At 37.7% G+C, this 12440-nt stretch overlaps 2 protein-coding genes across 3 annotated transcripts; both read right to left on the bottom strand.

The window, feature by feature from the left end:
• Window positions 1-2270: 2270 nt before the first annotated feature.
• Window positions 2271-6381, bottom strand: LOC144632890 (pyroglutamylated RF-amide peptide receptor-like). 2 transcript variants are annotated; one of them, XM_078491645.1, is made up of 6 exons: window positions 6267-6372; window positions 5965-6016; window positions 5226-5360; window positions 4267-4537; window positions 3573-3824; window positions 2271-2976 (listed from the first exon to the last, which is right to left on the bottom strand). In XM_078491645.1, the coding sequence occupies exons 3-6, from the start codon at window positions 5354-5356 to the stop codon at window positions 2629-2631; spliced, it is 1002 nt and encodes a 333-aa protein (XP_078347771.1). In that variant the 5' UTR covers window positions 5357-5360; window positions 5965-6016; window positions 6267-6372; the 3' UTR covers window positions 2271-2628. The 2 variants fall into 2 exon arrangements, with proteins under 2 accessions (XP_078347771.1, XP_078347770.1); XM_078491644.1 differs by lacking the exon at window positions 5965-6016 and having other exon boundaries at window positions 6267-6381.
• Window positions 6382-8280: 1899 nt separating this feature from the next.
• Window positions 8281-12362, bottom strand: LOC144632948 (QRFP-like peptide receptor). The gene is made up of 4 exons (XM_078491703.1): window positions 12217-12362; window positions 10506-10776; window positions 9703-9957; window positions 8281-9135 (listed from the first exon to the last, which is right to left on the bottom strand). The coding sequence occupies exons 1-4, from the start codon at window positions 12342-12344 to the stop codon at window positions 8779-8781; spliced, it is 1011 nt and encodes a 336-aa protein (XP_078347829.1). The 5' UTR covers window positions 12345-12362; the 3' UTR covers window positions 8281-8778.
• Between the last annotated feature and the right edge of the window lie 78 nt (window positions 12363-12440).

Below are 12440 nucleotides of genomic sequence, written 5' to 3'. Positions count from 1 at the left end.
CAAACTAAAAACTAAAAAACGAAAGAATAGCCTTAAGTTTTTTTTTTTTTCGAAGCAATACTACCGACATTTTTTACGAATTTATACAAGAAACTTTCATTCCTTAGCGGAGGCCTTGTATTTCGGGATATATGCTTTTCAGGAGTTTGACTGTAGCCGGTTAGTCTATAAAAGCTTAAGGCCTGACTTTCATGTTATATCTTGGAAGACAAGGAATTAAAGAAGATTGCCACAGTTGTCCATTAAGTGCTCGACTTTTGTTACTTTCTTGGCGAACCAGTCTTTATGGAAAACTGGTCTGTTTTTATTTCTTATCAGGGAGATGATCATCTGACGCTTCCATTTGCTCAAAATTTTCTTCTGAACAGATTTCAATAATTTCTTTGGTAAAAGGTTCTGATTAGGGTAATTTTTATGATTTCCAGCTAAAGTGGTAAGAAAAATTGCCATGTAAAAGCAAAATATGATAGGGAAGTTAACATAAGAAACAAAAAAGGCCGCCCTTTACGCTTTAAGAACATGTCACCATTTCCAGAAAATGTTTTTAGAAAAATGTCCCCATTTTCAGGAAAATATTCAAACGATTTAACATGAACTCATATTATTACCTCTGGTGATGTTTTACGATTGCTTAATCACACGAATGTTGTAGTCCGTGTAACAAATTCATCCGCCGCTTCGACAACTCGCTCTGCAAATTTAACTTCTAAAGATAATTAAAAAACTAGATCACTTATATTGAGCTTCTTTCATCTTCAATTTATTCAAAAGCTTTCATGCTACTAACTCATAAACTACGCTACTTAGATTGAGCCATTTTTTAATATCCAAGCTTCTCAACTAGCTTCCTTACTCACCCAGTCACAACGCAGAACGATAGGTACCAATCCTCAATTGATGATAGCATTAGCCACGTTTTAATCATTTCTTTTATTCAAAAGTTATTTATGCAAATAACTTATAAACCATACCACTTAGCTTAAGCCTTTTTTTTTTCTTTTATTATCTAGGCACCTCAACTACCTTCTGCGCCCACTCACGATGCAGAACAAAAATCATTCATTTTAACTGCTGGAAAAATCCACTTCTTATCATTTTTTATTCAAATTCTATTTATGTTAGTAACTCATAATCTAAACCACGTAGCTTGACCCTTTTTAGTTATCTTTTTTTATATATATTTTCATTATCCGGTCTTCTATACTCGCCCAGTGACAATGAAAAAAAAAAAATACTCGTCTTTGCATGGCGGAAACATCTACTTTTTAACAATTTTTTCTTTAATTCCAACGTTATTATGTTAATGGCTCATAAACTAGCTAGACCACTAAGCTTTACTCTATATTCTGAAATCCAAACTCTTAACAATCTTCTATACTCGCCCAGTCACAATGCAAAGCATTAAGTACTCATCTACAATTTGCTGAAACATCTATTTTTTAATCACTTTTATTATTCAGCCGCTCTTTGTGCTACCGACTACTGAACTTTTATATATTGCATTAAAATGTTATTGAAGGTGATTAAGGTAAACATCAATCATTGCACTATGAATCTTTGCTGTGCCTAATTTCGCCCGTAATCAGTAGCACACGCACTGAAGAAATGTCGATCAATTTCTTCCCCAACGAACACGGTAGCCTCTTTCTTTTTCTCTCTATTCAATCCGAAAACGATGGCGACTGGTACAATTATCCATAATTCTCAGCATAAGAAAACCATCATCCGCCCATAAAAACGCACAGAAAAGCTCTTTAAACTTCAAACCCAGCATGAATAATGTTGTTAGTACAGGGACAAACTTCGCTAAAACGCTAAAACTTTTGTATGTGCCAGGTTTGCAAGGCACTGTGGTAAAATATACAGCCGTCATTTTTCTCCGTACGCTGCACTGCTGCGAGTGAGCTGAGAGAAGAAATTCGATGAATGTCACGGTTCTAGGTAGAAAATCTAGTTTTTTGCTTGAAAAATGGCTCTGTAGTCCCTTTTGATAAATGAATATTTAAAAAATCGACCACATTTTGCGCTCGCTCTGCGGTCGTCACGCTTTTTGCGCTCGCTCTCGTATGCTTGCTTAGCTTGCGCTCTCGCTGATTATATAAGTTAAGAAAAATAGACATGTTTGTGGGAGACTCTGATAGAGTGTAACAAAATAAATTTGTCAGTGTTGGATTCAGATATGCTCAGAGAAAAATCGGAGGAACAGAGTGAATGTTGTTTTCTCTTGCTTAGAAAGGAGGTGGAGGTAGTACTCACGACCGAGGTCAATATTCTCCCGTACGAACCGACTAAGCTCGGTTAATAAGGTGTTTATTACATGGCCAGGCAACAACAAAAAAACTTCTCGCTGACAATTTGCCTGTGGATGGCAATTTGAAAAAGAGAAGGTTGAGAGCACTAGCAGGTATCAATCAAATTCGTGAATTCGGTAGTCCCCAGTCCTTGCGAGAACCGGCCATATAATGATTACATATAAATATTTTAACTCAGTGAGACATCACTTAAGTGAAATGAGCTCCACGCTCGGTGAAATGTTGCTGTAACATAACATTGATACAGGTTCTCAGGCACAGTGTGATGGTACAGTTACTAAGCTATTTTCTTCGATACATTTGTCATTGATGGACACTATTCTACCGTTTGGGTCGGGTGAGCGACGTTACTATCAGAGCCAGCTTCGTGCTCATCACTCCGGCTCGTGGAATGAATCCTGTTTGTATGGCGGCAAGTGCGGCATAACATTCCTTTCATCTTTTCCCTGAACCGTTGATTTACCAAAGCATATACAAAGGGATTCACGGCAGAATTGAACAAGATCATTGTGAAAGCGACGGCATACGTAACATCGTTTGGGCGATTGGTGGTGCTGTAATAGCTCAAGATGTAGATAACTCCGTCAGTCAACCAACAGATTGCAAAGATAGTGCTCACTGTAACGACCATCAGAGTGACTCGCTTCCGTATCTTTAGCACACCCTGTGAAAAAAGAGAAGCGTGATTCATGTAACTGTTATGAATAAATGCCATTGATTCAAGTTACTGTTCCCGACTCTGTTGAAACCACATTAATAATGTAAAGTTCAAATATTCTTATCCAGGCCAGGATCTAATCACGCCAAGGTTCAATATGCCCTATGAAATACGTTTTAATCCCCTCACCCTCTCCATGTCTCACTGCTAGTTATTGACACTGGAAGTAGAGATGATAAATGAAATGGAAACGTCGTGATGGTTTTAGTGAGTGTAACATTTTTGAGACTGCTAACAGAACATTTTATTCGAGTACAAAAAATTCAGAAGAATCGCATGGAAAAAAGCTGGATGTTGCCTTGAAATCAGTAGCCTGCGTGGCCGGCGTTCAAAGGGGAAGGAGAAGGGGAGTTCGAGCGTGAAGCGCGAGGTGCGAGGAGAGAGCGCGAAGCGCAATCGGAATTCCCCTTCTCCCTCCTCTTTGAACGTCGGCCAGGCTATGAAATCAGCGATCTTTCTAATTCCATTACGCATTTTTCAGTTTTAAATGTGACACTGTTCGGGAAAAGGCCTATCTAATGACAGTGGTATTGTTAACCTACCCTTTGTTGAAGCGAAAGTTCGCTGTGTTGACGCTTGAACCACAAACTGTACACAACTCTGGAGTATAATGCAATCATCATCATTATGGGGAAAGCTCCAAACGTAAGAAACCACGTCATACTAAAGGCCTTTCCCATCCACTCTTCAGGCCACTTCTCAAGGCAAGAGGCGATCGTGTTATCCAATTTCATGCTCAGAAACACTGGGGTATTTATTATCAAAGAAAAAATCCAAGAGGCGGGAATAATTACCTGCAACGGAGAATTAATAAAATCACGTTCGCAAAAATGCAAGTGAAAGATAGTAATATCTTTTTAGCAAGTAATACAAACTAAGAACGCGCTAGTTGTGTTTCGTGAAAAGTAAATAACTATAACTCACCGTTTAAAAATTATCATAACAACTAGATATTTGCATCAAAAGTTTATTTAATAAATAATGAAGAAATGAGATAAAAAAAATGTCTTCATTGTTTATCAGAGCTCTACATATAGCTAGACTGGAATACTTTTGTATTTTTAGCTTGAAATAATAGGTTGATGTTTTATTAATTTAAACTTATTTAGTATTGTAAAGCTGGAAGTGTAGTGGATAAGCCGGTTGACATATGGAAGAAGTCATTTAAAAGCTATATTGCTTAAAATAAATCACGGTCAAGGAACTCTGTCGATACCAATAAACCTTTGAACACACCTTCAGTTTACTCTTTGTAAGTTTTCCTTTGTTACCATGGGGATAAATGACAGCATAGTACCGCTCAGTGGCGATTGCAACCAACGTGAAGGATGAGGAGACACCTCCAACCCATCCGAAGGTTCCCCCAGTCAAAAATTTGCAGAACATTGTTCCTGTGACACCATCGGGGTGGGTGAACGTATGGATGAAAATGTGCATTAGTGCAAAGAACGTCGCTACCATTAAGTCTGCCACTGCTAAGTTTACAAGAAGATAGTTCATTGGAGTCCTATAGGATTTGGATTTGGAAATATTAGTTCAACGGCATAATGATAAATATCAATTAATTCCAAGTCAAAGCAGGATTCAAGTCCATGAATTTGTCAGTCGAATAACCGAGATTTTTATTCAAACTTTAAATGCGTGGCTTTCAAACACTAGAGATTATACTATAAACGATGTTAGCCCAATATTTTTTTAATATAACCAACTTATTGTGCAAAATCTTTGATTAACATCGTCCCCGTGTGATCAGTCCAGCATTTAAAGTTCGTTATTAAGTCGGTATTGGACTGATACTGAGCTACACCAATGGATCCGGCTACAATTGCGGGTAATCTTTTCAGAGTGGTCCTTGTATAATGGCATGAAGCTTACTTGATATTATTCATCTAGCCTATCAGACCATCCATTGCGAGCTATTTTTCAGTTAACTGCGCTTTTTGAGTAATATCGAATATGGGATCCATTTAATATTACCAATGATGTAAACCTTCCTTTAGTCTGAAATGTCAGCTGTCATCTCATTTCAGACTAATATAATCTTCCTCGAGATTATCTCTTTTGTCCCTAGGCTAAGGCCTACACAGCTAATAAAGCTAATAAAGCTGTTTAAAATACTACACGAACACGATGGTAAGTTTTTTTTTTTTTCTGAAAAGTAAATTCACAGCATTACACTATGAACCTCGAAATACCTCATGTCTTGATTTCTCATTATGATAATGCAAACAAGGGTGTTCCCGATGACGTCTACCATGACAAGGATAGAAAGAACAGTTACTATGGCAACCTGAGCTGTTTCTGAATCCGCGAACAGAGTCATCATGAAGCTATAAAAATAACGAAAACATACAGTCTCAGTAAACTGGTGGAAGAGCTATTATAATTCAAAGCATAGTTTTCCTTTATGGACCGGAAGGTCGCAATGCAAACTAGGGTGTTCCCGATCACATCTATCATAACGAAGGCGTAAAGTGTTACTAACTACAGCAACTTAAGCTGTTTCTGAATCCGCGAGAAAAGTCGTCACCAAGGAAGGTCATTACACTCATGTAGCCGAGCTATTAAATGTACAATTTTATTCATATTGCCAGAAATATTGCTATGAAATCAAGTTAAATTTCCAACAGAGTGTTGACGGTTTGACCCTACAACAGAAACAAAAACACATATCTTTATTTAAATTATATGGCTAAGGGCTGTCCTTTCAGGGGATAAAATAAAAGTAACCTGCTATCAACAGGAGCCCTGAGCACTAAAAAAAAATAAAATTACATATCATATATCTCACGTTTTCTTTGCGTTTTCTTCCCAAATTTCCCTTTTTCATTTGCTATCAATTAAATCAGAAGCTTATCACCTATCAGGTGATAAGCTTATGGTTAAATAGAACAGCCTTTATTTGAACAATAGCTTGCAGTGGTTTTAACCCACCCAGCTGATGTAGAAAGGACGTATATACTGTTTTCCTCGACTACAAGCGATGCTAAAAATATGTTAACAAGATACACATGTTGCATAAGCCAAAGGTAAAGTTTTCTATAATAAGATCAGTTGGCTCAGCTCCTTGGGTTGTTATTTTCTATTACGTCCCAGGCAAAAAAAAGAAAGAAAAAAAGAAGAAGAACGTGCTGTGATTGGAAACAAGAAGCAGGTTATAAATCGCTATTTTCTGTGCATACAGCTTAAAGTAAATGCACACTTCTCAAAAAAACCGATGATTTTGTTTAGCTCACCTTTAAAAGAACGGGTAATGTCACCAAGGAAGGTTTAACCACTATGACCAGTTTAGTCAGCGAGTGACTGAGAGTGCGAGAGTGCAAGCATTTTTGTGGGGATTGGAAGAAAGCCCTTTTAGATAGATGAAATTCATCCTTGAGTACGTGCTATATCTGAAACAGGAAGTTGTAAATACAAATATATTTTCTAAGACACGCGTCAAAAGAAAACAAACAATGTAGGTTAAACGTTTGCACATTGTTTGCGATCAGGAAATTTCTTGTTATTATTCTTAATATTTCATCAGGTCGTAAACAAACAAAGCATATATACATATTGTTTTGTGTGATCTTGCCAATAACGTCACCATTCTAATGAACCATTTAATCGAATTTCCAATCTTTGTCTTTGATTAATACGGCTTTCCGTTTAATCCCTCACGAAAAAAAAAATTTTTTCAATTTCTTTTGCAGGGACAAAATTGCATTTCGTACGCTAGCCTGTTTTAGGACTGATATTTAAAGGCTTTGTGTAGTGAAATGAGCCGGCTTGGCGAGTGACTTAGAATAGAGCGTAAGGGCAGCGTATGTAGATAAGGGCCTATTTTTACTTTATTAAAGGTAATTAAGGCCAAAGGAAATAATCGCGAGTTGCTAATAAATAAAATGGCGTTCTAATTAAGTTCCACAACAGTATTTTGTTTTCACACAAAATTAAGAATCCGGCCTTTAATAAAATCAAATTTATCTCTTTGATAATAGCTTTCTCCTGCAGGTTGCATATTAGATCTTAAAATCGAACTATCACAGAGTTAACCTTCACTCTCAGAGGTGTCCTGGTAGCTGGCACATCGAAGGATTTTGTTCCGCCCTATCTTGCTTCAAATGTTCTTATGTAGTTCCAGTGTTATTCGCGTTAATTTATAAGAAAATAAATAGTACCTTCTTTTTAGCATTAATTTGCTTTTTTTAATGTTGGTTCTCGTATAATCGCTCCGATCGCTTTGATCGTTTGCAACCGCCGAGACAATCGGAGACGATCCCAGCAACTGGAAGCGATAAGGGGATTCTCGCATAATCGCCCTGATCGTCTGGTAAGAGCAAACCACGCTGTCAAGGCCAGGCCCGACAACAATCATTTTGGTACCAGATTCAACGCAATAAGCGATTTCGAAGTTCCAAAAAATTTACATGCGGGATATGATAAAATTCATGAATCAAAGTAAATAATGCTAAGGGAATCAAACGAGATAATAATTCATGAACTTTCCTTTGTTCACTTAAATGAATTTTCGATTTTATCCCGATTGCTCCGATTGTCTCCCAGCGTGAAAGTAGTTCTCATAAAATCATTCATTCTCATAGAACCAACCTTTAGACTGTTTATATATACCATTCTTGCTAACTCAGGTCAGGTCGTTGTAACTTTAAGTAAACGAAACAACAAAAACTTTAATTTCCTGTAATGAGGTAGATTTATTTGATAACTATTCTTAAAATTACTTGGAACCCTTAAAATCGTAGGCATGAAATATATATTTAGGCCTTAATCAGTTCAAAATAAGGTCTTCGTTTCAGTCTCAAAACGCGTTGTGTGTATTTGACAAAGGAGAACGCTCCCTTATTATTTACCTATACTATTTACCTAGCTATGTACCTATCTTTCCGTGGGTTTCCCGTGGACGCAAGCGGAATGATTCGTTCGTCCTCAGTTATTCGTTTTTCATTTCGGATAGCGGATATTTTGTTTGAAAAGTTTATTAGGAACAGATCTGGCGTACGTAAGGGTAAGGGTTGGAGACCTGGTACGGGTACTACTCTTAAGCACCTCTCTACCAAGGTGTATAAATGGGTACCGGAGAATTGAATGTTGGGGCCGTAACCCTGCGATGGTCTTGAAATACTCCTAGTCGCTTATGCTACTGAAACCATATAAATAAGCTCTAGCAAACATTTGGTCCGACTGGCAGAAAATGTAGAGATAATTTAACACGAGTCATCGTCAATGAATGAGGTTTATTTATTTGACTGTTATGCGGTTTTCCACGTATGCGACGTAAAGTGAAACAGAGTAAGGATGTTAGTGAAACAAAATCCAGCTTTTGCACAGTGGCATGCCTACATGATATTATTTATTTACATAGTCTGATTTGTGGGAGTTTTTACATGATACATCTTTATGGTTTTGTTTCTTAGTCTAACTTGTTTGAACAGAATAACGCATAATATAGTACAGCTAATCAAATTCACGGGTCGAATTGAAACCGGCTATTTTCCTTTTTCTACTTAACTCTAAAAAACACTACAACATAATGCTTCTCAGAGCGGTCATGTTTTGTTTCTTATCAAACTAGTTCACGTTTAACTTTATTCAGTTTTATGATATATGAGCGCTTAATAATCAGCTCTCGAGAATGTCGATCTAGGGGCTACAATGTCAGTGCTAATAGGAGCTCTGGTTTGCAGTAAAAACGTCAGGCTTGTCCTGCAGTGAATTAAATGTCATGTGTGTTATCGAAAAAAAGAACAATCACTCCTTAGAGTTCTCTCCTGTTGTGTGGGTTGGGTTAGTTGCGCTGTTCGTACCCTCGTTTCTCTGCGGTTCCCCTTCAGCATAAATCCTGTTTGATGGGCGACATGGGCAGCAGATCATTCCTTTTATCTTCTCTCTGAATCGTTGGTTCACCAATGCATATATAAACGGATTGATAGCAGAATTGAACATGATCATCGTCGAGGCAGTAGCATATGTCACATCGCCAAAGGTGTGGCTTGGAGTAAAAAAGCCCAGGAAGAAGGTAGTCGAGTCAGTAAGCCAGGACACCCCAAAGATGACACTGACAAGAATGACCATCAAGGTTACTCGTTTCCGCACCTTCATCACTCCCTGCAAGATGTAGCCTGAGAATTAGAAAAACCTGATGCTAAAGCTATGCAAGATAACAACAAAATTCCGGTAGGTTTCTACCGTGAAAAGATGTTGCCTTTGCAATAATTTATGTTCTCAGAGGGAGGCTTCAACTGAACGTTTGGTTATTTCTAATGAAAATACTGGCTATAGAAATTTTGCCGGATTTCCATGGAGTTCTTTCTTGCCATCGAAAAAATCTATTTAAGCACTCTTAATCTAACTTGTTAATAAAAGAAGACTACGGTATTACACACGCTTCGCGAATTACCCAACTGCATGCTTTGAAGAATTTTAATTCATAGTCTGCGTGCAGACGTCTCCCACTTCATTTGCTTGGGAAATTCATAGCAATACTCTTCCTTTAAATGTTCACATAAAGTCCCCTTTTAAATTGTTACTTGTAGAGATAAATTGGTGTACTGAGTACAGTAAAAGTTGTTAAAACTATGCAAACAGCAAGAGAAAAACATTATGAGCTGTTTCATTACGTAACGAAGTTTTCTCATGTCGCAACAAAAACACCACTGCCGGTAACATATTCACCTGTTGTCGGGTATTGGTTTCATTGGACCCTTCACGTTTGAACCACAAAGTGTACACGACTCTCGAGTACAAGGCAGCCATCAGTATAACAGGGAAAACTCCAAGCACCAACCACCACGCCACACCATAGGCCTTTCCCATCCATTCATCAGGCCAGAACTGAGTGCAGAAATCCTGCTCCTTATCGTAGTTCTTAACCAGGAACTCGGGAGTATTCATGAGCACCCCAAACATCCATGAACAAGGTATGATCACCTGCAACGACGAAATAGGAAAATGTATGATGCTGCACATATTTCCATAACTTAAATTTAAAGCATAAGTAGGTAATTCTGTTCTCAAATTATTAAAATTGCACCTTTAAAGAGTTAACTTTCTCCTATTGTAAAGAATTATTACCCAGCGTTTAAGAAGGCGAGTTATCTGTCTGAGTGTAACAACTCCCTGCAGTCAAGAGTCGTAATGACAATATGAATTTTGGATTTTTAACTAATAATGAGACCTTATAACAAAACAAATCAAATTAGGAAAAGGCATATATATCATTTCTATTCGTGAAAGAATGAAATTTATACTCAAAAAAAATATCCGTCTGTTCTGCATTCAGATTAAATAACATTTTAAGACGAATAGCACGTCTCCTGGCGCATATCACAATATAACCAAATAAACAAATTATTATTGTAAGCTTGAAGATTTAGAAAAACGTCAAAGTAAATCATAAACGGCATTACAAAACATTCGAAGATAAGTAAACTAAGTACTGTTTAAAGCTTTCCACTGTAAAACGTGTCGTAAAACACCTTTAGCTTGTTGTTGGTGAGCTTCCCTTTGTTACCGTGAGGATACATCACCGCGTAGTAACGCTCAATGGCGATAGTAACCAGAGTGAAAACAGAACAAGCTCCTCCAACCCATGCCAAGTTTCCGCCTGTAAGAAGTCTACAGAAGACGTCCCCAGCGACCCCGTCTGGGTGGGTGAAAGCGTGGGTAAAAATGTACTGTGGTATGAAAAACGTTGCTACCGTCATGTCTGCGAAAGCTAGGTTCAACAGAAGGTAGTTAATTGAAGTCCTGTTGAAAATTTGCAAGTATTAGTATTATTTGTGTTGCAATAAAAAATTATTAGTCGAAAAAAAAATTATACGTGAACGAGATACTTTTGAAAATCGGGTTATGGTGACAATAACACCCGCTTTCATTGTGACATGCATAGCGGCTTTCTCTCAATTGCAACATCCATCTTTTGACGTGCTGTTTGAAATGAGCCAATCAAAACAGATGCATACCGATGTTGGTTTCTTTCAAATGAGCCACAAGTTCGAAAGCGATGCTAGTGGGCTGTGATTGGTGGATTTAGATCCGTCGTGTTTGTTAAGCAAGTCGAAAAAAGGAGGTCAAAAGATAGTTGTTATACACGTACCAATGAAATCGGATGTAAATTCTCCCTCCTAATCTGTTTCAACTAAAACACTTTGATCAAGGGAACGAATCTATTTGCCCTAATGTACATGAACGAGCTGCTGTTGTGTTTCTAAAAAAAAAGGACTTGGCCTTCATTGTCCTTAAAACGGCAATTAGATATCGAAAACGTACGTTCAAGGTAACATGTCACCTAAGAAAACTTCAGTTCCCAAATGTATGAATGTATGAGAGCATTATAACTCTTCTTATAATTAAGGGTTAATACTCAAAGTGAAATTTACAAATATTTCCTAATCTTTGGTTGAAGGAACATTTGAATTCCATTTCTAAGCTTGAAATATGCATTTTTCAGTTATCCAGATTCGGACAACACACTTTTTCTTCTGATTCCCAAGATAATTGCCCGTACAAAAAAAAAAAAAGAAAGAAAAAATTTTGATGAAAATAGATTGTATAGTAAATGGTTTGAGCCTAGGAGTATCAGTAGGTCGTAAAGTATGATCGTCCGGGTGAGAATAGTTCTAAGAAGAACTGTTGTTGGTGACTGCGTTTCGACAACCTGAGCGGAAGTCATCTTCAGAGTCAAGTGAAAAGTTGTTGTCAGTCGATGATATTGTTTATACATGACTTACTAACCGCAACATCGACTGGGACTCTGCTGAATGCTTAACCTACAGTACTAACTATTTTCAACGACTGACTCTGGAAAGCTGGTACACAAACTAAGAACAAACGCCTATAAACAGATGTCAACAGCTACCAGCACCTTACAAACGACTTATTCACGACTTAAACAGAACCGACAAACGGACCGCCAACAGAACGACTTAATTTGACTAACTGACCAATTACTGTCGACAAACTCTACACGAGTCTTACAGCCAATAACATCACGGCTAAACTGACCAATCAACATCAACGGACCAGACTTATAACATCATCGACTGACAACAACTTTTCACTTGACTCTGAAGATGACTTCCGCTCAGGTTGTCGAAACGTCAGTCACCAACAACAGTTCTTCTTAGAACTAAAATAAATTGTATTACATAATTTCGAAAATTTCTTTTCACCGGGTTCACGGCGTACCTCATGTCTTGATTCTTCAGTATGACAACACAGACCAGCGCGTTTCCAGCGATGTTCGAGATAACCAGCAAGGAATGCACAGTTGTTACGGCGATCTGAGCTGCGTCAGAATCCTTATACAGAGACATGACTATGGATGTCAGTCAAAATAACCTGCATGAAGTAGAAATCTGTTACATTGGGAATAATGAAATGCCCTACGAGTCTCATAATCGATCACTGCT

Source organism: Oculina patagonica, chromosome 12 (assembly GCF_052425735.1).
Source record: "Oculina patagonica isolate OP01 chromosome 12, crgOcupat, whole genome shotgun sequence".
Classification (NCBI taxonomy): domain Eukaryota; kingdom Metazoa; phylum Cnidaria; class Anthozoa; order Scleractinia; family Oculinidae; genus Oculina; species Oculina patagonica.
Note: the sequence above shows the minus strand (reverse complement) of the source record. Positions and strands in the feature narration are given on the sequence as shown.

Coding starts and splice junctions, on each gene's coding strand:
- LOC144632890 (XM_078491644.1), bottom strand. CDS start 5,356: ATGATGACTCTGTTCGCGGATTCAGAAACAGCTCAGGTTGCCATAGTA. Junction 4,538..5,225: donor ATGAGAAATCAAGACATGAG/GTATTTCGAGGT, acceptor CAAATCCTATAG/GACTCCAATGAACTATCTTC. Junction 3,825..4,266: donor TTACAAAGAGTAAACTGAAG/GTGTGTTCAAAG, acceptor TCTCCGTTGCAG/GTAATTATTCCCGCCTCTTG.
- LOC144632948 (XM_078491703.1), bottom strand. CDS start 12,344: ATGTCTCTGTATAAGGATTCTGACGCAGCTCAGATCGCCGTAACAACT. Junction 9,958..10,505: donor TCACCAACAACAAGCTAAAG/GTGTTTTACGAC, acceptor TCGTCGTTGCAG/GTGATCATACCTTGTTCATG. Junction 9,136..9,702: donor AAACCAATACCCGACAACAG/GTGAATATGTTA, acceptor TACATCTTGCAG/GGAGTGATGAAGGTGCGGAA.